Source organism: Drosophila obscura, unplaced genomic scaffold (assembly GCF_018151105.1).
Source record: "Drosophila obscura isolate BZ-5 IFL unplaced genomic scaffold, ASM1815110v1 contig_150, whole genome shotgun sequence".
NCBI lineage: Eukaryota > Metazoa > Arthropoda > Insecta > Diptera > Drosophilidae > Drosophila > Drosophila obscura.
Genome location: NW_024542736.1, coordinates 12697735 through 12721583, shown reverse-complemented (window position 1 = coordinate 12721583; position 23849 = coordinate 12697735). Strand labels below are relative to the sequence as shown.

Sequence of the window (23849 nt, the reverse complement as noted above, 5' to 3'; positions counted from 1 at the left end):
CAGAGTCTGGCCCGTAGACTTTGTGGCTCACCAAATATTTGGACGCTGTTGTCGATTTTTGGTCAATGTCAATGTCAGAAATCAGTTGAAGTGGAAAATTTCAGTTGCTGTTGTAAGAGCGAGCGGCGGTTTCGGCTTTGGCTTTACAACAAAAATTTGTATTTCTGTTTATTTTTACCCATTCCCTACCAGTCCATTTCGGTGCTCTGGTGCTCTGATATTTAAGGTTCAATGCTGGCTAATAAGCTAAAGTCGCGTGATTGATGTGCGTTTTGGGGATTACATGGCAGACTGGGTCTGGGTACGCGTCTGACCTTTGCAGTCACACTCACAATCACACTCACACTCACACTCACAGTTCCAGTTTCCAGTTTTAGTGTCGTGGCTGTTGCCCCTGGTTGGCTGGCTGGTTGCCTGCTTGCTTGTTCTTGATCAGCCTGCATATCTTACAGCGAGCGGACATATCGCTGTTGTGGCATCAACTGCGTGCCACGCCCGCCTGTCTGCAGCATTGGCAGCCTTGCAGCGTGGCAGCTGTGTGTTGGGTCCATGACTAGAGCCTCGCAGCTTGGGCACAATGCTGATTGCATTTAGCGATAAATTAACCAATGAATACAATTAAAATAGGAATTACTTGTAGGAACAACCACATCGCATACCCCAATACCCATTCCCCCGGGGCAGGTAGACCTTCGCAGCACAATTCTAGAAAGGCTGCCCCAAGGGCAAGGGAAGCAGCGATCCCATCCCCATCCCTCCACGGCGTAACCTTCGTTCTGTTTCGATTTTCAATTGCATTTACTTTACTTTACTTTATGTTGTGTGTTGTGTGTGTGCTATAGTTTGTGCTACATTTTGTCTGGTTCCTGCTGACCCATTCGTGCTACAGAGTCAGGCATATACGTGCCCCCAAGGAAGCTGCCCAACAACCGAAACTAAAAACCGAAAACCGATCGCCGCATTTAAATGCTCCAATTGGCATCATCAGTGTCCCTGTTCCAGTCCCAGTCCCAGTCCGAATCGGAGACAGAGACAGACTCGGAGTCGGAGTCGGAATCAGATTCCGAGTCGATCTTCTGAGGATTAGTATTGGGTGAACGCGTTAATTGTGTCTCGGGGGCATCGTCGGGCTGAAGAGATCGCTTGAGGCGCTGCGATCCCGGCCAGGATGGTTTCACCTGCTGACGGGGCATGATTGGATTGCCAATGAAGCGGACGCTGCTCCGCTGCTGCTGTTGCTGCTGCTGCAAATGTGGCACCAATTGTTCCAGTCCCATCTCCAGCCCCAGCCCCAGCTCCTGCTCCTGCTGCGGCTGTTGTAAATTTGCTGACATTGATCTTGTCGAGTGTAATCTATTAGCAGGCTGGAGCAATCCCATGGCCAGACGTCGCCAGCGAGCGCCCTCAGCTGCAGTCGAAGCTCTGACTCTGGCTCTGACTAGAGTAGCATCCTCCACTGACATTGATGGCTTGACTGATTGATCGTAACCATTAATTTTATGCGTTGACATTCTTTGCGGCCAGTTGTCGCTGTCATCTGGCAATTTTCTCTGCTGCTGTTGCTGCTGCTGCTGCTGCAACAGTTTTCCCCAACAGACCAACGGCGGGCGGCGGCGGTGGTGGCGGTGGCGGTGTCTTGCCCGATCCTGTCAAGTGCCGCTTGCCACGATTCGGAAAGAATGGATCGTCAATTTTGTAAAGATCCCGCAGTTGCAGCTTTTTGCCGCGATTCGGATAGAAGGGATCGTCCAGCTTGAAAATGCTGCGATGCCTTTTGCCGCGATTCGGAAAGAACAATTCGTCGTACTTGAACAGATCCTTGACCTTGTCGCGCCTGCCGCGATTCGGCACGAACGTCTCATGCCGACTGAACAGCGCATTCAGATCCGGCGAGCTGTGCTTCCGTCCGCGTGGTGGTATAAAGGGATCGTCCTCCTGGCTGATCTCATCTGCAAGCGCCAGTCCAGAGAATGGGAATTTAAGTGAGTGCCCTGCCCCGCCCTGCCCTTCCCCTCTACTCACCGCCCAAGTTATAGCCATTGAGGAGCTTCTCGCGGCGCACAAGAACGAACTGCGGCTCGTCCACAATCAGCGGCGGCTCCAGGTTTCCCGACAGGTTGAGCTTCTTCCAGAGGAACATGCCTGGATGATAGTTTTCGGCCGCACTCTCACTCCTGTTGCCCTCGGGTCGCTCGAAGGGATACAGCAGCTGCATGGCCCAGTGCAGGAACTTGATTAGGTCCTGTTCCCCGGTGAGCAGCATAAAGACCTCGTTGCCGTTGCTCTCCTCATATTCGGTGGTGGGCTCCAGCAGCTCATCGTTATTAATATCAGAGCTAGATGAATCAGAGTCCTGCCTCGCGCCGAGCTGCATGTGGAGACGGGCCATGGCCTCTTTGTTCCTATTGAATGAAAGGGGAATGGCAATAGTAATGGGAATGGGTAGAGCAACAAGCTGATTGATGTAAATATTCTATATGTGGCCTGTCTATTTCGAGAGAGAGAGAGAGAGAGAGATGAATGCCATGCCCCATCATTCGTTGCACAATGTCGGTGCGAGTATAGGGAGCAGTCGCCTTTCTTTGTGCACATTTCTCTTGGCTGATGAGGCGTGGGCCGTGGGTTTCAATTACATGTGAGCCCCGTTACGACCACAGACCATCTTCACTGGAGTTTCTCTTCCCCTGGCTGTGGAACTGTGGAACCCAAAGACACGATGACACCAAATTGATGAACATCTTCCCGGACGTGGGCTCAGGCGGGGGACAATAGCAGCCACTCAAATGTCTGACTCGACCCAGAAAGCCATTCGCTCTCAACTGCCACAAAGAATTAGCGCCTAAACTCTTCGCTTAGCCGCCCTGTCAGGGCTCATCCAATTCAATCAAAAGTCAATTTGTGGCAATTCCATCGAAATTACTGTGTAAAATTACAAATTAAGCGAACAAAATACAACTGGATGCGGGCCCACGGCCGCTGGCCGATAGCCAATTAATCAAACATTTAACAAATCAACAAAAACAAGTCGCAGCACGAAAAAACAACACAAGAAATGATTAATTCGAATTTAATAGCAGCGCCCAATAATTTTTCAACGCAAGATAATATTTCCAGAAATTACATGCCGCCCCAGAGGAAGGGACAAATATTTGTGTATCATAAGAGAAGAAAAGAAAGGCCTGCCTGGGTAGCCGAAGCCTCAGATACTCTTGCAGTCCCATTGATTCTACAGTTCATAAAGCCCATATAAACTGAGGGACAAGTCTGCATAGAACTTGCTCTATATTCGCATTAATTTCACATCTTTTCTGTTGTCAAAATCATAATGTCCCCCTGCAAGAGTACGAGTACGATAAAATTCAATAAAAGTTGACCAAAGTTAAAACATTTCTCACTTCTAGTGGGGAAGCTCTGGTCTGGTCTGGGGTCTGGTCTGGGGTCTGCTCTGGGCTCTGGTCTGTCTGCTGGAGCTCTCTTCGGGCGAATGAAAAGTGAAACTCGTAATGCAGTTTTCGTTTCGATTTCGTTTCGTTTCGTTGCGGGGCAATGAATTTGCTGACAGTTGTTATTTTATAAAATAAATCAACATACGAGCTCCATTGGAGTTTTGGGACTCGGTTAGGGGGGGGGCAGGAGGAGTCTTCTCTGGCTGAGACGTTGAAACAAAACTGCAATCCGTTGTACTGATTTTTTTCACGCCCATTAATTGGTTTTGCGTGTTTCTGGGCGACAGCCAAATTGTCGACGATTTGTTGCTGTTGCTGGTAATTCTCTTTCTTTTTTTTTGGCAAGACCTGGCGCCTTTTGAAAGGGTTCAACATTAAATCTGAACCTCAGCGTGAACCTCAGACAGGGTTCGGGCAGTCTGATAAATGGGTTTAGCATGTGAAGCGGAAACGAGGCGCGAAACTTTCTCGCTTCGACTTTTCGACTTTCCTTGCGAGCAACCTTGAACCCCGCTAGCTGGGAGAGAGGGAGCAGCAGCGGCCTGAATAGAATTTCGGCCCAATAACCCTGATTGCCACCCACATCCTGGGGAGGGGCAGGGGCAGGGGCAGGTGTACCTGGCTTACCTGGCTGCCATCATGGCGCGATAATATTCCTGCGGACACTTGGCAGACGGACCCATGCGACCCTGGCACCGACTGGCCCAGTATTTGTGGGGCGTGGCCCCATAGTTGAGTCCCGGAATGGCCCGTTGCAGTGGTGCAATTTCCTGCGCCACTGATTGCTGCCGCAGCCCAGACTGTGCCCCTAAATCATCTGCCGCGCGCAGAGGTTTTCGATTAAAATCCGCGGCTTGCGGTTGCTGCTCCACATCTACATCCACATCCCCCATCCCCATCCGAACTCACGTTGTCGTGGTGCTGCAGACTGAACTTGCCAGCCGCCTGGCTCTGGAGCATATCGCGCAGTGCATCGTTGCCGCTGTCAAACAGGACGCGTGCATCCTTTTTCCAGCGTGGCTGCTGCTGCTGCTGTTGCAGCCTCAAGGCCGCCGCCTCCGTGGCCGTGGCGATAAGCGATGGTGGCAAAGATAGTACGACATTGCCGTGGCTGTGGCTGTGGCCGTGGCCGTGGCCGCCGCTGCAATAAATCGCCAGGCAGACGCTGAGCCAGGCGAGCGTGAGTCTCATGCTGTCTGTCTGCTGTGCTGCCCCAGCCTGGGTCCTCTGGACTGCTCTGCTCCAGTCGATCCTCGCCTCTGTGCCGCGCTCCGATCGAGGCTGCTGTTCCAATTTTATTTTTGTCTTTGGCTTGTCGGGCACTTTGAAGCGGCGGGCGACCGCTGCGCATTTGGCTCTTAGAAAACTGAAACTGAAAGTTGCTGCCCAGCAGTCTTGCTTTTTATAGCCAGAGATGTGTCAGGAACGGATGGCTGCCGCCCGCGGAGCGGAGCGGATCGGAGTTTTGGGAATACTGGACCTGCTGGACCCCGTCATGGACCCTGGCTGGACCTGCGTCCCACACATGCGTGTCCGTCTCGGAGTCGCGGAGTGGGGCCATTGTTTATCCAGCGCGTCGTAGCATGAAATTAATAAAAAGAAAATTGCATTGTTCTCGTACGACGGAGGTTTTTCGAACTGGGAAATCTGTTGCCCACTTGAGATGTCCCCCGAGCACTGGAGAACTTTCCACCAGTCATATTTCTGGCACTCGTCTGTATACCCTTGCCGAGGGTACAGAGGGTACCCCCTACAGCAGAAAATATTCTCTGCCCCATGGAGGATCATAAATTGAATTTTGTTTCAGTCATAATGTTTCTCTGGCCGTCATCCACCTGCAAGCGTATTGAAAGCTTCGTTTTCTTCTACTTCTTGTTTCCCATTTCCCATTGGTTGTCCGGCATTGTTTGAGCAACCTTTGACCCGAAGCCGCTACACAAATTAGCTAGCAACCTTCTCGCACCGGACGACAAATGAGGCAACAACTCTGCCAAAACAATCCCAGCGATAGAATCACAGCAGCAGCAGCAGCAGCAGGGGGCAGCAGTGGCCGGCAACAGGCGGAGGCAGCTGCTAGAGCGGCGCTTTCTTTCATGCCACAGAAGCAATAGATGAGGGGGAAGGGCTGTGGACCCTGGCTGGCTACCTTTGAGAATTTATTGCCTGCTAATGTTCGATCGCATTTGTCTGCGGCAAGGGTTGCTGCCTTGCTGCCCTGTTGCATGTCCCGCGGCAGCAGCAACAGCAACAGCCACAGCCAAAGCCAAAGCAGCAGCACCAGCACATAAAAGAAAGAAAAGCAAACACAATTGTTGAGTAATGAGCGCTGCACGTTATTAATGTCACTCGGCCTGGGTCTGCACTAGGGTCTGGGTCTCGGTTTGGACCTGGCCAAGAGTCTGGGCCAGTTCTGGTTCTGCTTTGGTGCGCTTTGGCCACGATTTTTAATTAAGTAATTCGCTGACTTTGTTAGCCCTGTGGGCCCATCTGTCTGATCTTCTTTGAGCGCCCTGTGTTCTCTGCCCCCTTTTTGTTTTTGTTGCTGGTTTGCTTTGGTTTAATCTGGCTAACAAATTGCTTCATTTCAATTTATTTGCATTTGTTGGAACAGCGCAGAGACTGAGTCGGAGACTGAGACTGAGACTGTGTGCCGCATGTTGCTGCTGCAAGTCGTGTTGCTGTTGCTGTTGTCTGTTGTCTGTTGCTGTGTCGTGGCTGCAGTTTTCTGTTCGAGCTGGAAAACCTTTCTGGCTGATGCTCCCTCTCTGTCCTCTCCCTCTCTGTCCTCTCCCTCTCTGTCCTCTGCCTTTGCGGTCGTGTTCTAATTTATTTGTCTTTGATTGTGCCCATGTCTGTGTCTCTGTCTCTGCTGTGTGTGAGAAATGCTTGGGTCGTGTCCTAGGCTTTCTTTTCCGCTGCGCTCTGCCAACTGTTTGCGGCGGAAATTAAGCAAACATACATCATAGTCTGGGCCCATTAGGAGAGGAACTGGCGCTGCCGCTGGCGTTGGCGCCTCTGGGCCTAGCGATTAATAGACCATTGCCTTGATATATGCACGCAATTAGAGCGCTAATCAAAACCTAATCTCGGCCAAGGCGCAGAATTTATTGTGGCTAACAACAACAACAACTTCTATTCTAATTGCAGCGGGAAATCAATGAGGTCTTCGAGCTGCGCAAGGTCCAGCGCCTGGAGCAGCAGCTGCGCGACCAACTGGAGGCAGCCACCGGCCTGCCGCTTGATGAATTGTCTCGTTCCACGGAATCAGATAGCGGCTTTGACAGTAGCAGCACCACAACCACCACCACAGGAGGGAATGGAGCATACACCAAACCAGTGACAACTAAACTAAGGGCATTGTCGCCGCCGCCCCACGGCGCACACAGCCTCGCCACCCCTGGCGCCGCTCCACCTGCCCAGGTCGAGGATGTCAACATTTGGGCTTGCAAATTTCTACGTGATCTGGACAGCCTGATGGCTGGCGATAAGCTGCCGCCGCATCTGGCTGCCCTAGCTGCCTCCAGCTCGGCAACGGCCCCCACCCACGGCAGGCACCACTCGCCCACATCCAGGACAGCGCCCATGTTGCTGTCAGCAGCAGCCTCAGCGGCCATCCAGAGTCGCTTTGGCAAGGGCTCATCCTTCATGGACCAGCAACAGCAGCAACAGCAGCAGCAGCAGCAGAACGGACTTGTCTTGAAACCGGAGAAGCATGTAAGTCCATCATACTCTCAGCTCTGGCTGAGATTTCCTAATCTCGAATCGCTGAGATTCCTTGGTAATCTCTGGCATGATTTCGACATGCAACAGCAAACAGCGAAGCATATTTTATGAATTTAGGTTAGATAAAATGCGCTCAAGACAAAGGCATTTAATCTGAATTCCAACAATGTTGTCAACACAAACACACACACACATGTGCTGGAGTTTTTGGGGGGAGCCCACACGCAGCTGCCCCCCCCCCCCTGCCACATGAATGCCGAAAGAGTAGGAATGTTCTCTCAAGAACTGCCATATGTTCCATCCATCCATACATCCATCCATCCATCTGCAGGGGCCGGATGCGCAACTGAAGCGCGTGAAATTTATGGACAGCACAGTGTCTGAGAGAAGGTAGGAGGGTTGTGGCAGAGTCTCTGGGGGCATCAACTTGGGGGGAGTGGCGCTGATAGACAGTCGTCACTCGCTGGCTGGCACTTGAATCAGTTAAACTTTGAACTTTGTGTGCCTGTGCACTGAAACGGGTCGCTGTGGTGTCTGTCTGTGGGCTGCCGTTTGATTTGCATCGCCATAAAATGTGTAATAAAATACACTAATTAGTGCAGTTCTTGAGAGGCAGAGAGGCTGGGAGGCAGGCAGGCTGTCTGTGAAAGACAATTGAACAGATTGATTGCTGAGCCATAAAAGACTTTTCCTGTTGCAATCAGTTTTTGGGGTTTTGAGGTTTTGACTCCACAACGTCCGATAACCCAAACGAACTCTTTCCTCCTCCCACTCCACACATATGAGCATGTACCAGTATGTCTTTGGCCAGCTCAATGACCCACTTAATGCAGTCCGGACTACGGACCATAAACCATAAGCGCCCGAATAGACTAACCAACTTGTTAGCTGTCTCTGCTCGGCTTATCAAGCCAAATAGATCTAATTAAAACATTTATAAGCCAAAAACTGCTCATAAACGGCACTCTGCTTGCGGTCGTTGTCTCTGCCTCTGGGCTGCTGCCTCTGGGCTGCTGCCTCCGGGCTGCTACCTCTGGGCTGCTGCATATGCTTAGCATACATTTCCCCTTGCCTCCTTTGGCTCCGATTATCTGTGGAAAACCTCAAAAAGGCAGCAGCAGCAGCGACAGCGCAACAAGACAAATATTAATTTTCAAAACGCGTGCCATGCCAATGGAAAAACACGACATCCACTCCGAAAACCGACTACGAAAAACCACTCGAGAGGCGAAGATATGTAACTCAATTGTGTTTTTGTGGCGTGGCTGCTGAAATATTTTGGTTTGAATCGATATACTCGTGTGGCAGCAGGGCGGGAGGCACCATTCCTGTATCCAGTTTCAGCTCTTGCCATATTCCCATTTGTCATTTCCCTTTTAACGATGTGCTGCAGATTGGCAGCCCTGTGCCATTTCCATTTCCAATAAATTGGCAAAAGTTCTATTCATTCTATAAATTGTTATGCTGCATAAAGAAGCTTCAGAGGGAATAAAGATGTTTCGTTCGGTGAGAAAGCGCATTCCCAGCTTCAATTCGTCCTCTGTTGCATTTCTCTTTCATGTGCCCTGTGTAGTGGGGCTTGCAGCTCTCTTGCAGCTCTCGTGGGCGCTTGACATTTCATTGTGTCAGTAAATAAATACGGGAACGGCTTTAGCTGTCATATTTTGTGGTAATCGTTGCAGGTAAAAGTGCCAATTAAAAGAGCTTAAGCTGAGGACCGATTCCCGAACCGACTGCACTAATTATGGCAAAGAATGTGGTCGGTGGTTGTCTGTCCTGTCGCTGCTCTGATACACTCTTTCAGTCAGTTGGTCAGTCAGTCAGTCAGTGGGTCTGCGGGCAATGATTTATGAGCTACCAAAATGCAGCATAAATCAAAGACAACATCAGCCTTATCGAGGGCACAAGTGCGTGCCTGGTTTGCCAAAAACGTCTGCTGTCTGTGCAAACTGTCAATGAAAGTAAAGCAGCAGCGGCAGCAGCAGCAGCAGCAGCAAAAGCAAAACAGTTGTATTTTATTTTATATACAAAACTTTTTGTTGCGTTCGAAAGGAGCCAAAGGAGTGAACTGGGTCAATCTGCCGCCCTGCGGCCAGATCGCGATCCGCAGCAGAACACTTCACTTTGGCCCAGGCTGCAGCTGTCAACACAGCCCGAGCAGACGTTGCATGGGGCATGAGGCACGGGCAGACGCGCTGGAACCCATGCCAAGGTCCAAAACGCCCCAATTTAGTTTGTGGCCATGTTTATGAGGGTCTGGGTCTCCCTGCGAAAGTGAATCTTGTAAATGTGTGTGGGGGCATTCACATTCAACGCAATGCGCTTAATGATGATGAACCATGCAGAAGCAGATGCAGATGCAGCAGTTGCAACAGATGGAGGGGCAAGTCAGACTGAGACTCAGACACGGACAAAAGACCGGACCGGACCCGCGACAGCGACACACAAAAAGCTTTTCACGCAGCTCAACGAGCTGTGGCGACGAGACGAGACGAACACTTTTGACTTAAGTAGAACTTGCAAATCACTTCAAGGCAAACAAACACGACGGCGGCCCCAAGAGGCCCAACAGAACAGCAGAACAGCAAGGAGGGCCGACCATGGGCCGGGCAGGCGTTTAAGTGTTTTGATTTGATAATTATTATCAGTGCGCATGCGTGACCGCAGGCAGGCAGGCAGGCAGGCAGGCAGGGAGGCCTGTCCATGTCCAGAGTCAGTCAGGGGCATGCCCAATCGATTTGCGATAGTCTGTATATGCCCTGACACACACACACACACACACACACACACACATGCTGATCGAGTACTTATATTCGTACTCACACTCATATATGGATCTACGTGTGAGAGTATCTTTTTGTGGGCAGAGGGCAGAGTCTTTCTGGGTCACATATCAATAAAAGTGGAACGCTGAGGCGTTGCCCATTGCATTTGTCATCCATTTTCCATTTTTTTTTTCTTGTCATATGTAGAGGAGTTTTGTCTGTATATGTATATGTATTTGTGTAGTTTTCTTGCGGCTCTTGCGCGTTTTTATGATCAATTAGGAGCATTTACAGTTTCCCCCCCAACCCCGTATTCACGATAGCCCCAACCAACCAACCAACCAAACAACCAACCAACCATTTTTATGTGTCATTTTGTGTTCATTTTATTGCATTTTTCATTAACTAACCGAAGAAAACATTTCATTTATTTTCCATCAATTTGATTCTTCAGTTCAGTTCTTTGTTATTGTTGTTGTTGTTGCTGTTGTTGGTTGTTGTGGGAAATGTTCACATTTTTTATGACATTTAAATAAGTTTTTGTCAGCGTTTCGGATATCGAATTCTACTGCCTGGCCCGGCCATTAAATTGATTTGGATTTTCCTTTAAATTACACTCGCTCCCAAAACCAAAAACCATAAAATGCTTCAATTTTCAATCACAACAAACCCTAGAGAGAGATTCGCTTACATATGTTAAACAGGAAAAAAGGGGGAATAGGGGTATAGGGAGGGGGCCGGTGCCTCTTTAATTGAGAATTTTGTTGGGGCTTTGATAAAATCGCTAAATTAATGGAGTGAGCGATCGGTCGTTCGATCTACAGAAAGATAGATGCTCGAGACCTGATAACTAGCCGTAAAATGTAAAAGTTTTTATTTGTCTAACTGTTGAAATCGATCTGAGATCGATCCATCCGCTGGGGCTGTAGCTGTAGCTGGGGGAGCATCGGTTGCTGCGTCTGTGGCTGTGGCGCCCGCCTGCCTTTAAATAGCCCGATGCGTAGCCATGCCCATAAACGACAATGATCCGGACGCCCAATTATTGCGTCCGCCGGCGGAGAGTTGGCGGCTCATTAACACGCAGTTGGGTTTTTGATGGAATCGGCATCGGGCCATCGTCATCAGCATCGGGGCCAACATCAGGCTTTATTAATAATTCATAGACATGGCCGTAACAGGCTGGGCAGACGGAGACAGAGACTGCTCCATAATGCATTACAAATTGTGATTTCGAAAACAGCAACAGATGTGTCTGTCCTGTCATATTCCCAAAGGACCACACATCTGACATCGGACAGGAGAGGCATCACACATCACAACCACAGCGTCTGACCACCTTAGCCTGCCTGCATCCGCATCCTGTGATCGAATAATCGACTATATTTGGTCAGGCGTCGTCTGCCACCACAGTTTTAAAGCAGAGCAGAGCTGCCTTTAAGTTCCCTAAACACAGAATGTTAAATGAAAGTCCCCCCTTAAATACTCTGATGCAAATTGATGCATTTCGTTGCTGTGCTCTTATTTACGGCTGGTTGCTATGGTTGCTGTTGCTTATCGATTCGCTGAGTGAATCTCGGACAGGCGAGTGTCAGTCAATAGCACAGGTTCACCCTCAGCCTTGGCTCGTTTCCATCTTGATTTACTTTTTGCTCCCCCCGAGGGAGTTGAGCGTTTTCCTGCCACAGAATCAGCGTCAAAGGCAACGGCAACAGCAACAGCAAAAGCAACCTGCAGCACTGGCAGCAATCCAACGGCAACAACTACATAGCTGCGGTCTGTAAAAATGCGTTGCTTTGAGGCGCACACACACACACACACATACAACACATAGACAATTTTTCCACCCATAAATCATTAATATCAATTTCCGCTTGTTGCTGTCATAGCTTTTCTCTCTTTTCTCCATTTTCTCTCTCTTTTTTTTCTTATTTTTTAATATTGCATTTTTTCTGTCAAAACAAATTGTCAAAAGCTTGCCAAAGACATTTTATTAACATAACGCACTTATCCGCTGTGGCACATGCCCAGGAAAATGTGTAGAACCATGGAACAGATTCAAGATCAAAGACAGGGAGAGAGAAAAAAAAGAGTTCCTAGAAGGCTGCTACCGCTGCTGCTGCTGCTGCTGCTGCTGCTGCTGTTATCAGAGGCGGCATATAAATCATAAGCCATAACAATAGGACACATTTGTTCAGAGCGAAGATTCTGTAGTGCGTCGGGGTCCATTGAGTTGTGCCTTTGTGAAGTTCCACAGAAATACAAAAAATAAAAGAAGAAAAAACAAAAAACTCTTAACTGCCTCTTAGATTTGCATAAAGTACGAAAATTCCTGGGTAGCCACTTGACAATGTCTAAAAATTCCGCTGATGTTTCCTTTTTAGCATTGTCTCTGTGGGCTGATGCTGCTGCTGTTGCTGCCCAACAAGGTAGCAGCTACATAGCTAGCCAGCCTCCAGCCTCCAGCTTCCAGATCTCCACTCTCATTATACATTCAAGGTCCTGCCTTGTAGATGTTGAAGGGATGGGGGGGAAGGGGCGGGAGCACTGGCTGTGATAGTCTGTGGAGCGGCTCTGTTCGGCCCTCGAAACTGTCAGCGGCACTCAGTGTCGACTTTTCTTTATTAAACCCGACTGACTATATTTTAATAAGTTTGTTCATTCTGTGCTGTGCTGTGTCTTCTTCCAGGCCACCATTCCACTGCAATCGTTTAACCTTGATTGCGGACGCAGCGAGGCGACGCTGTTGCCAGCCACCAAATCGAATGTTGCCTATATGCGCACCCTCTCGGCGCCGAATGGCCATGCTGGAGGAGCAGCTCCAGTCATGGCGCAGAGCCAGCGCAAGAGTCTGGCTGGGAGCACATTTAATGGCCATGCAACGACGATGGAGACGACGACGACGACGACACCGCCGGCTCATAAGCTGACAAATTTCCAAAGTGCATTGAAAATCGAGGAGCTGGCAGCGGCAACAGGTGAACCAGCGACAGCGACCACCATCGAGGATTTGAAATCTAGGCGACAGCGTCAATTGAGCACCAGCGACATGGAGACAATGCTGGCCCCAACGACAACGACGACGACGATGATTGCGGCAGCATCTATGCCCATGTCGATGCCAAAACGGGTGGGCATTAATCATGCGACGGCCTCCCCATTGACGAACAGAAATGCCATAACCCCACCGCCAGCATCCGCATCGGCAGCGGCAGCGGCATCGATAGCTGGACATGGACCTGCAGCAACGACAGCAACGAAAGGTACGGCCACGCCCGGCTACCTGGTGGATGTGACCAAAAAAGGATCCACATCGACAATTTGGACATCGGAGGAGTCCATACTCCGCAGCGTTGGCGCCGTCGATGAAGACAATAAGTGAGTATCAGGCCCAGGAAACTGGCAATGAAGTCATTAATATGGGTCCATCAATATTGATTTGTCAATCTGTCTATCCCCGCTCCCCGCTACCCACTCGTTGCAGCTCCACTTCGTCGTCGTCTGCCTGCGAGGAGGCGACAGGTGTTCTCAGTTCCGGCAAGTCGGGCATCTCACTGGACTCCTCGGGCCTGGACAACGACAACAACGAGAGCGGCATTGGCACAGCCACCCCGCCCAAGGACATGTCCCACTGGAAGAGCCACCACCTGCAGCACCATCACCACCACCACCACCACCATCATCATCATCATAGAGCGGGCGACCGCAGTGGGCCGGACAATGAGTCGGTGAGCAGCCTGGAGGCGCTGCGCAAGATGAAGTTCCAGAAGAGCGGCTCGGTGGCCTCCTCCGACGATCCCGATCTCCTCGAGGTGCTCAGCCAGTGCGGCAGCGGCGGCGAGCCCGAGGCGGAGGCAGAGGCGGCCAACGAGTCCCAGGACGATATGCTGGATGAGCCGGAGGCCGTGAAGCAAAAGTCCGGCAGCAAGCCCAGCGACTACGACGAGTGCCACGACGAGTTCGAGCTGGGCCAGCACATCTGCGACTGTGACTGCACGGACGGCGATGCCAGCAGCGCCAGCGGCGGAGGCACTGCCTCCATGGCCACGCCCGTGGTGCTGCGCCGCAAGTACATCGCCCCGCCGCCCATCCTGGTGCCCTGCGGCGGCCGTCAGCGCAGTCAGCGGAGTCACTCCCTGGACCACTATCACCAGCACCTGCACATGTTGCAGCCACGCAAGCTGCTGCCCCGCAACGCCAATGTCAGCGGCAACAAGGAGCGGGCCCAGCTCTCCCTAGCCCTGCGACAGGAGCCCTTCCAGTCGCTGCTCTCGCCCACGGCCACCACGGTCACGCAGCTGCATCACTTTGTGGAGCTGCCCTCGCCGAGCAGCGCCTCGCTGCACAGCAATCTGGGCGACTCCGGCGGCATACCGGAGCTCACCACCAAGTCCAACTCGGCCCCGCTGCTGCTCAAGGAGCGCGAACTGAGCAGACGATACGATGACTTTGCTGCCCACCATTTGGTGAGTATCCACGACACTGATACCCCAGCGAGGGTTGACTGTGGACACAGTGAGGCATAGGCCAGAGAAATGATAACTTGTAGAAGGAGAAAATATAATTAAATTAATTTAAAGGCTTTATAGGTCGATTGATTGGCATAATAATATTTCCTCTTATTCCCTTTTGTGGATCGGATGCCAGAAGCCTGCCTCGTAGGCCATGGCATATATGTATATGTAGAACTCCTTGAAACACCCTCGCATAAACTTGATTGCCAGACATTAATGCTCATTCTCTCTCTCTCTTTCCCACAGACGCTGCGCTATTCTCGTTCGCAGAGTGATCGCTATTTAGCAGGTGAGTGGCTGTGGCTGTGGCTGCGGCTGTGGCAACGAGTTCTTCTTCCTTTTGCACAGCCGGGACTAAATGAGTTATTTAAATGGCCCAGGCAGAACCCCCGCGGCCGGATGACCCACAACTAGCCCGACATCAAGGCTGACTTGATGTCTGATTTGATGTGTGCCGGTGGTCCTGCCAGCCAATTAGCGGACTGTTATTAAGCCTGAGTGGTTTATAATAACAGTGTGCCGGGGCATGACTCATAATTTCTATAATTATGCGAGAGGAGAGCCTGATCTGATCTATATATGATACGAGTAGAGTAGACTAGGGACTGGCCCATTCCCACACCCATTCCCTATTCACACTCCATCGTTTACTTTGTTGGCATCGAAATCAAATGCTTTCATTTCGGCAAACAATTGCAGCCAATCAAGGCCATCGTTTAAATTACTTTCATGTTCTTTTGGGCCAGCAAAAGGAATATCAACAACGGCTGCTGCTGCTGCTGCTGCTGCTGCTGGCGCTGGCGCCGCTCTTTTTGCGAATATCCAACACTTCCGTCAACACTTGAATGGAATCGGCGCAGGCCTCACACCCGCAATACCCCAATCGCACAGTTCCCATTCCCCAAACCGAAAATGGCTGTCAATCTGTCAATTGTACAGACCATACACACGCTCACTCTCACTCTCACTCTCGAGACTCATACAAATACATAGACATATCTATCCACATATTGTGCCTGCCTGCCTGCCTGCCTGCCTGCTCTTGTCCAGCGTATTGGGTGTTTGGGTGTGGAATGGGGGATGGGGATGATGCTGATGATGATGGCACTCTTTGTGCTAAAAATGGCGTATAAATGAACAAAAAATTCAATCACAAACTGGACGCCAAAGTGCCTTCGACTCCGCTGGTGCCTCGACTCCTGACTGTCCGGCAACCAACAGCATCATTCAATTTCGCTTTTGCAGCATGACTGCGTTCTCGCTATCGAATTATGCACACACACACACACACAGAAGAGCAGGAGCAGAAGCAGAAGCAGGCTGAGCAAGAGGAGCGAAGCTGGAGAAGCACAGTCCGAGCTGAGCTTCATCGGGACCAGGAGAAGCCGATGCTGTGGCAGTGGCAATCTAGTGCCATGACGTCAGAGTGGTGGCGCCACAGCACAGTGGTCATTTGAGAACCATTATCTGAGTGTTTGCTTGCCATTTCCATTTCCTTTCGCTTCAGTGATGATGATGTCGCTCCTGACGTCACTGGAGTGACGTCTTGCCCTCTCAAAAAGGTCGCTGGCCACTGTTCCGCTAGTCTTGGCCTTCATCATATTATCATTTTATTTACTCTCGCATTATGCGTATTTACGAGTATATTGCCAATTTTTTGTGTACGTTTTTCATTGCGTATACGCCCCGATGTCAATAATGACTGACTCGAAACCGGAGCGAGACATAGAGAGCGAGAGGGAGAGGGAGTGGGAGTGAAAGATGGGATTGTTATATCGGGGCTCATCATCATTGTTGTTCCATAACGGAAGCAGACAACCCAAGAAGCACTCGTTGCCGTTGTTTATTTTATTGAAAAGATTAACACACAGTACGGGTAGATATATATCATGATTTATATCTGATATTGCACAAATACAAATGACCAGCAAGCATATATATTTTATTCTACATATATACGAGTGCGACGAGTGTGTCTTTTATATACACAAAAGACTATGTGGCTGTGGCTGTGGCTATGGCTCAAGAGAATACGGAATATAATGCGCCGATGTCGAGCATGTGTCCATGTCGTGTTCCGTCTTCCGCACCAAGTCATACACACCTCCCCACCGCCCCCTACACCTAACCACATGAGGGAGTAGATTAATGGGAAATAATGTAACCGTGACTGGCAATGATTTTGCGTTCATAATTTTCCTGTTTACCCAATTAATCGCTTTCAGCGTATGAGCATGAGATTCGCTTCTTTACACCCCCATCCCATCCCAGCCGAACGCCTCTGAGAAAACTCGACATAAGTGAAGTGTAATCCGTAAGTAAACCTGCGGCAGCTGTTTTTGTAACTCACAAAGTGCCTGCACTTGTTCGATTAGAACTGTTGGCTATTAAGCAAATGTGTGCCCGCCCGCCCGACACACAACTGAATCATCAAACGTCGGCCAGTGCCTTTAGTTTTCCATAAATCATGCAACAAAGCAAAGGCTCAGCCTTGAAACTCATCGTACAACTGTGCCAAACCAACTGTGGCAGGCCCACCCGCACCCACTCCGGGCCCACACAACTTTATATATGAACCGAGCACAGAGCCACCCAGACGCACACCCACAAGCCAACGGTGAGCAACAGGTGCGGTGCGGCTCTTTGGCCAAGGCAATGTCTGTAAATGTATGAATTTTAATGAATGCCCCCCATAAAAACAAAACTAAAAACATAAGCTTACATTTCCTTCTGTATATGTATGTGTGTGCTGTGTGTGTGTGTGTGTGTGTGTGTGTCCTTTTTGTTAGCACGAAAATGAAATAAACCTCATCAACGGCCAACAACAGGCAGTTCTTCAATTTATTTATTTATTTGCTTGTGCCGACGGACCTGTCCGTTTCCCGTCTCCGTTCTGTCCTGTCCTCAGGCATTGGCCCTGGCCAACTAACCACAGAATATAATAAGCGATTGTGGCGCCGATAGAGCTATATGGAAAGGATGGGTACGAGTACCATCCCATCCCATCCCATCCCCCAAAGAATCAGTGAAGAAAAACAGCAGTACATCATTCGCTGACAACAGAACAGAAAACATTGCTCATACGCCCCGTGTGGCTGATGCTTCGTTTTTCGGTTCGGCTGCACTCGGGCCGGGCCGGGCTGGGCCCGCACGGCTCGCCATTTTGCCACGAACGGGCGCGTTGGCAAATTCATTAGTGCTCTTACAGGCGCCGTGCACGGTTGTTGATTTTCGTGGCCGCAACGGGAAACGGAAACTCTCGGGTGGAGCGCGTCGACGCCGACGACTCAGTTTGTAACGGCATTTTGAAATATCAAAAAGAAAATTTAGAAAAATCAAAGGCCAAAGCCCCCAACTACTCGTGTGTGCGTGTGTCTGTGTATGTGTGTGTGTGTGCGTGTTGGTGCATTCTGTGTCTGTTCGTACAATGGAATGAATATCTGCCAGTGTTGCTGTAGTTACTTCTACATGGATCTGGCTTGAACTGCTTTAGCAGAAAAACCACAACAACTACTCCAGGCCATAGCCTGTTGGGAATTTTTTAAGTGATTTGTGTGCGATCCCGTCAAGACGGCGCTTCCCAAGCTGGCCAATATGCAACGCCGCATGTCCATCACCATACGCGAGTATAAGTTCTTCAGGAGCTTCTCGCAGAAATTCGAGAATTGGCCCAAGCGCAAGGCCGAGGCGTTATGGCGAAAAATGCGCGAACGCAAGATTGCAGGTGAGAGCGATTCGAATGGCTTTTCCATTGGCTCAAGGGCAGTTTTGTTTTGCCAGCGCTTGTCGGCTGGAAAATTATGAAAACTTTTTGTATACAATTAGAGAAAAATATATGGCTGTCCGCCTGTCCGCCTGTCTGCGGGATCATTTCTGAGTGTGGGGCGAGGAATGCGCGCGCGCCACTTGGGCCGCCCGCCGCTTGCTGTTTATTGTTTTTCCGCACCCGATGATGGTTTTCCCTCCCCCTCCCATTTTCCACCTACAATTAGCTATTTCGGGAATAAGAATGCGGAGCATGGCTATTTCCAGCACAGCCTGGACCCATCAGTCGATGGCTCGCCTCAAAATCGAATTATTCCATGGAATAGTAATGGGGAATGGCAACAAGTGTTCAGACGGCCAGCTAATATGGCCAGCCTGTCTCTCGTTTGCAACTTGTTACATCTGTCTGTCTGTCATCCAGTCAGTCAGTCACTCCAGTCCACTCTATTCAATCACTCACTGGACGACAGTCAGTCTGCGCCACAATGTTATCTACATACAATACATACATATATATATGTATACATATGTATATGTTTATATGTGTATGCCCCACCATCATCATAATCATTTTCTTTACACTCAAGTGAAATTGCGCGCCAGTCAAGCAAAGCCATTCATTTAAATAAAGAAAATTGTTTCGCATGTAGTAATAAATGGAAAAAAATTATTATACAATTAATATGTAGGTATATATTTCGGGAGCGAGTAAAAAACAAGCAACAAAACATGAGAGAGGCAGCACAAAAAACGAGCCAGCAAACAAAGTAAATTATAGCCGTACCTGCCTCCACGGTTCGTGCCTCCAAAAATATATTGCGGCTTACATTGTATACATCAGCGAATGGCCAATTGGAATCTCATATTTATGGCATTCAAGATACTTCCGAGTTCAGCCAGTTTGGGGCATTCGCAGGGCAGTAGCTGGTAACATTGAGTGCTCTTTGTGGTCCTGAATTTCAGTGAAAAATGTCAGACTTTAAACCGAAATAGAGTCGGAAAGTTCCCATTTGTGCCATTTGTGTAGTTACCCAATTCCAAGAAAGCTGAACAACTAATGCTACCCTTAATGGTCTCGATTCCAGGAAACGGTATGCAAAATAATTGCTGATAAAAGCTCAGTAAAAAGAAAGAAATAAGTAATAGGAAATTTAAAGTTTTAATTGCTGTTTATACAAACATCTACTGGGAAAACTTTCCTCATGTTCAAAATCACACAACTCCACAGTCTAATGAGTCAAATGTCCTGTGCATAGTTCTAAGAAATTTCCATCGAGATTTGAATGTGCTTTGACGGTTTTTCTACTCCACAAAAAATCTTTATTTTGCATTTTTAGCAGAGATTACTCCTTCTGCTTTCTGCTTCCACGATAACCTTTCACAAATGCATTCCATGGTTGCCTTTGACATTAGCATCCTTTATGGGTCCCATGGGACTTCCGTGGGGCCATCTAGATTCCACGGAATGGAGACCCACCTGTTACCATTCAGCAGATTACCGTTTTGCATTTTTTTTCTGCTGTTTTTGCTATTTAAATTCCAATACATTTTCCTTCGCCACTTTAAGGCCATAACAAAATTACGTTTATACATTTTCAACAAGCTCTCTTCTAAATGCTTTGTTTGGCTGTTTTTTAATTGTTTTTTTTTGCGTATGCAAAAATTGTTTGTTGCCGAAATTATATTTGTTGTGCGCTCAGCAGGAAATATTCTGACATTAAAATCGCATTAAAAGCTCAATGATCTGTTGTATTTGGTTGAAATATTTTGAGGCTCAGGGTGCTCAGTGCCCAGGGGTTGCTGCTGCTGGAACTGTGTTCTTTGGGCTGTACTTGGCCTCCCTATTACAGAGTAGTTATGCTCAAGAGTTTACATGCCGCCCCAAGCGAACGAAAGTGGCAGGCAGCCAGGCAGGCAGCGAGGCAGGCAGGCAGTGAGGCGAACAAGCAGCCCAACCCATTGCTGCAGAGTTCACAGCAAATTAAGCTGACGTCCTGCCACTTGTTGCACCCAGTCTTGGCACTCCCCTTTCGAATGGGTAGTAAGTAGCCAAGAGGATGGGGTGCCCATTTATGGACCAGTTAAATATATAAATAACTTGATCCTTTGCCAGGCAGGCAGGAAGGCAGGAAAGCAGGAAAGCAGGCAGGAAAGCTTTGTGTGCCCAGTGAAGAGGAAAAGGTTACACATGTCGGGGTTGCCATTGCTATTTATACTCGTACATCTGTGCCGTGCCCGTGCCCGTGTAGGCAACTCTATTCCGAAAGGAAACTGAAATTACAAGTTCAAGTGTAGAAATTTGTGCACTTTTGTCGGTTCGGTTCTATTTCTGGTCGGGTGTGCCATTTATAATTAATACTCAACTCTGGCACAGCGCAGCACAGCACACAGCATTCTCTTTGATGGCTTACCAAGGCAACGAGCCTGTCACGTCTGAATAAAATTTATGTTTCGACTGACATTTAAATGCAGCTACAGGGGACATGCAATGCAATGCAGGAGCCAGCAGCAAACAGGCAAAAACAGAGCGAGAGCTAGAGCAAGAGAGAGAGAGAGACAGTCAAACAATTAATTAATGGCAAGACACCTACGACAATTAAAGGCTAAAACAAAAACAAAAGCAGAAACAAAGAGCTGCATATTATTGAATTATTTATCTAAATTCTGTTGCACTCGAGTGGGGTCCAAACATATTTCACGCCATTCATTTTGCATTTACGAGGCTGTAAAACGTTACGAGTATTGTTCCCGGGGCAATGCAATTTTTGCTGTCTCGTATATGGGCAGCATAATTTGCCATATGAAAGCGTTTAGCGGGCAAAATTAACAGCAAAATTGCTGAATAATGTGGCCAGCCTGTGGCAACTGAATTAACTATCAATTAGTGTCCAACACGAAGTAAATTCAATTTGCCATATAGAATTATCCCGTAAAAGGTCAAAGCTTTTACTGCCCCAACGTTTTTGGACGTTTAATCGCATTAAATCAGGTTAAAGTTTTTGGCTCAAAGTTAAATTGGTACGAAAATTCATCTCCGGCAGATGTGTAACCAAGGCGTCACAGAGATGAATGCAATGGGTGCCATGAGGCACATGCCATAGAATCGTGCCATAGTTCTATCTCTCTATCGGTTGCCTTGGCAGGACCACCCAGAGCCCACCCCTTTGCATAACTAGTCCGTCCCTTGTAAGCCATCATAATCAAGTCTGTATCCGTGTAGCTGTGCGTATCTGTGTGTATCTGCGTATCTGAGTGTGCCATCTACATACATTGTCACTGCCGCTCTCGCACTCGCTCCCGCTCCGCCTGGCTGCATTTTTCTGGAGCAGAGCAGAGCAGAGCACACTCACATAGCAAGACAAGACAAAGCGTGTCACTAACATTCACCCACAATCAACTTGGCAGAGTACGTGGCTGGGGAACTCTGCCTGCCATTGCCTTCCATTGACACTTTACCCTGCCAGGACTCCGCCACAGCATTCCCCTGTCTGCGTCTGCCTTGGTGGCAGTGCTTGCAAATCAATGCAAATTTTAATTGAAATCTTTAACAAATTTAACGAAGAACAAAGGGAACAAGAACTGCGATGCGTCAGGAGTTCGAGTATAGATTAAATAGCTAATGCTGGGCATGGATAAAGTTATGCAGGATTAGAAGTTCAGATACCCCAGATAATTCTGTTGGGAAAATGGAATGGATTTTTAAATAAGTTTCGTCTGCAAAATGAACTTTAAGCTGAAATCAAATGGTCTACAAATTGATGAAAATATATCTTTTGGCAGTTGGTGAACACCCGAAAAAATAATGACAATTAAATTAGTTCGTCCCTAGCCATTGCCATGTGGATTTAACCTTTAAGCCGTCAATTAAAGTTTGTTGAATTTCCCCGCTCAATTTCGAACCACAAAGTGCTCGTTTTTAAATACTGAGAACTCGCAAAAGTAGAAGGGCATTCATTTTATACATACATATATAATTTTAATTATCCTTAAAGTCAGCCCTGGCATTCCGTGTAAGCTTTGACCAGCCTCGCATCGGGTCTCATGTTCCGCACGCCCATGCATGCATGAAGGACTCCAATATGTACCTGTATTTCTGTGTCCTGCTCTGGGTGCGGGTTCGGGTACAGGTCCAGGTCCTGCTCCGGGGTCCATCAGAATAATTATTATCCAGAGCGTAGGTGAACTTCATGAATTTACGCGTCGCTTGTTTTAACAGTCCCCGATGGCCCTGGCTTCGAGTGCTACCAGCCAGAGGAGGAGCGTACAGCACAATAAGGACAGGACACTTTGGGGCGTTTGTTGGCTGTGCGTTTGAACATGAACAAATATTGAGCCCCCTCACGCAATATGCGGAGCAGTGCCGTGGCCCCCACACACACACATGCGTACGAGTATTGTGGTGTTCGCTTTAAATGGCTTTAGAATGTGTTAGGGATGGCAGCCTGTGCTGGTTCCCCGCGCTGGTTAATGACTCTTCCGATATTTGGCTATTTCCAGTGTTGCGATAGTAAGAATAATTGTGGTTACAGTTTGCTATAATTGTTTTGGTTTGCTCTAATTGAATAAGTCAGGCGCTTGGCGTCAGGCCAAGATCCGCTCCAAGCAGGTCAAGCGTCCGGACTCCGACGTGTGTTTCAGCTGTCAGAATGCCAGCATAAATCGATGCCAGAAGGGTTGCTCTGGGCTATAAATAAATGCAGTAGTAGAAGCACAACCACCGGAGGAAATGCGCCGGGACAGGTGTCATGCCCCCCCACATACAGGTGACTGTCGTCCGCCTCAGTGGCCTGTGCCGCTTCGGTCCGTTCCGTTTCGCTCCTGGCGTTGTCGAGCAAGTTAATCGCTTGCAAAATTCAATAATAATTCACCGTGAGTCCCCGCCTCATCCCCCATCGGCATCAGCATCGTCGGGCACAAGTCCCTGCTGACAGTTAGCAGCCGGAAACTGTTTCATGTTGTCGCTCACTGAGGTTGATTAAAAATCGATAGCTCTGCTCTGCTCCTCTGCAGATCCTGTTGCTCGGATTGAGCCAGCGCACAGATTAGCATTTCAAAATAGCTGAAACAGGAGGCTAAGACCGAGAGCGAGACCGAGACCGAGACGGGGGCTGCTGCTGCCACAAATTGGTTGGCAATCCCCTGGCTAGACAATCGCATCGCTGCCTTTGTTTATGGCTCGAAATTCGATTGGAATTCATTTCGCAAAAGTATCTGTTGACGGGCTTCGACTGGATATTCCCTTGCTGCTTATTGAGGCATCAACATAATCATGCAAAAGATGAAAACAAAGCGAACCCATCTTGGGTATTCCAATCGAAAGATACCCTGGCAGATGTCTTTCCTTTTATTTTCGTGAAAAAAATGTTTACCCACCGTTGGTGGGTATTGATGCTGATTAAGAAAATTTTGTAGTATAGTTAAAGTTATAGTTGCACCATTTACAGGGTAGATATATGTCAGCCATGACTTACATTTGTTTTCTTCGGTTCAGTGGGTTTTTTGCCATCTTCTTTGCCTGTCTAACTCAAATTAGCCCAAAGAGCCCGAAGCACAGGCCGTTATGAAACACAAATAAGAGTCTTAATCTGGGCTGGAATCCTCTGCACGAGTTTAAACTTATAAGCAACCATATAAGCAGC

The 23849-nt window shown here is 48.7% G+C and overlaps 2 protein-coding genes across 2 annotated transcripts in view; one reads left to right on the top strand and one right to left on the bottom strand.

Annotated features, from left to right (window-relative positions):
* The window catches only part of LOC111066524, a 63451-nt gene that overhangs the window by 31167 nt on the left and 8435 nt on the right, over positions 1 to 23849 (top strand). Inside the window, 4 exon segments of the mRNA XM_041596435.1 lie at positions 6594 to 7160; positions 12621 to 13309; positions 13416 to 14397; positions 14692 to 14734. Of these exon segments, the coding sequence (XP_041452369.1) occupies positions 6594 to 7160; positions 12621 to 13309; positions 13416 to 14397; positions 14692 to 14734 (2281 nt within the window).
* Positions 786 to 4798, bottom strand: LOC111066525. The gene is made up of 5 exons (XM_041596436.1): positions 4356 to 4798; positions 4074 to 4312; positions 2023 to 2402; positions 1582 to 1949; positions 786 to 1550 (listed from the first exon to the last, which is right to left on the bottom strand). The coding sequence occupies exons 1-5, from the start codon at positions 4635 to 4637 to the stop codon at positions 963 to 965; spliced, it is 1857 nt and encodes a 618-aa protein (XP_041452370.1). The 5' UTR covers positions 4638 to 4798; the 3' UTR covers positions 786 to 962.

Coding starts and splice junctions, on each gene's coding strand:
- LOC111066525 (XM_041596436.1), bottom strand. CDS start 4,637: ATGAGACTCACGCTCGCCTGGCTCAGCGTCTGCCTGGCGATTTATTGC. Junction 1,950..2,022: donor CAATGGCTATAACTTGGGCG/GTGAGTAGAGGG, acceptor TGGCGCTTGCAG/ATGAGATCAGCCAGGAGGAC. Junction 1,551..1,581: donor TTGGTCTGTTGGGGAAAACT/GTTGCAGCAGCA, acceptor CAACAGCAGCAG/AGAAAATTGCCAGATGACAG.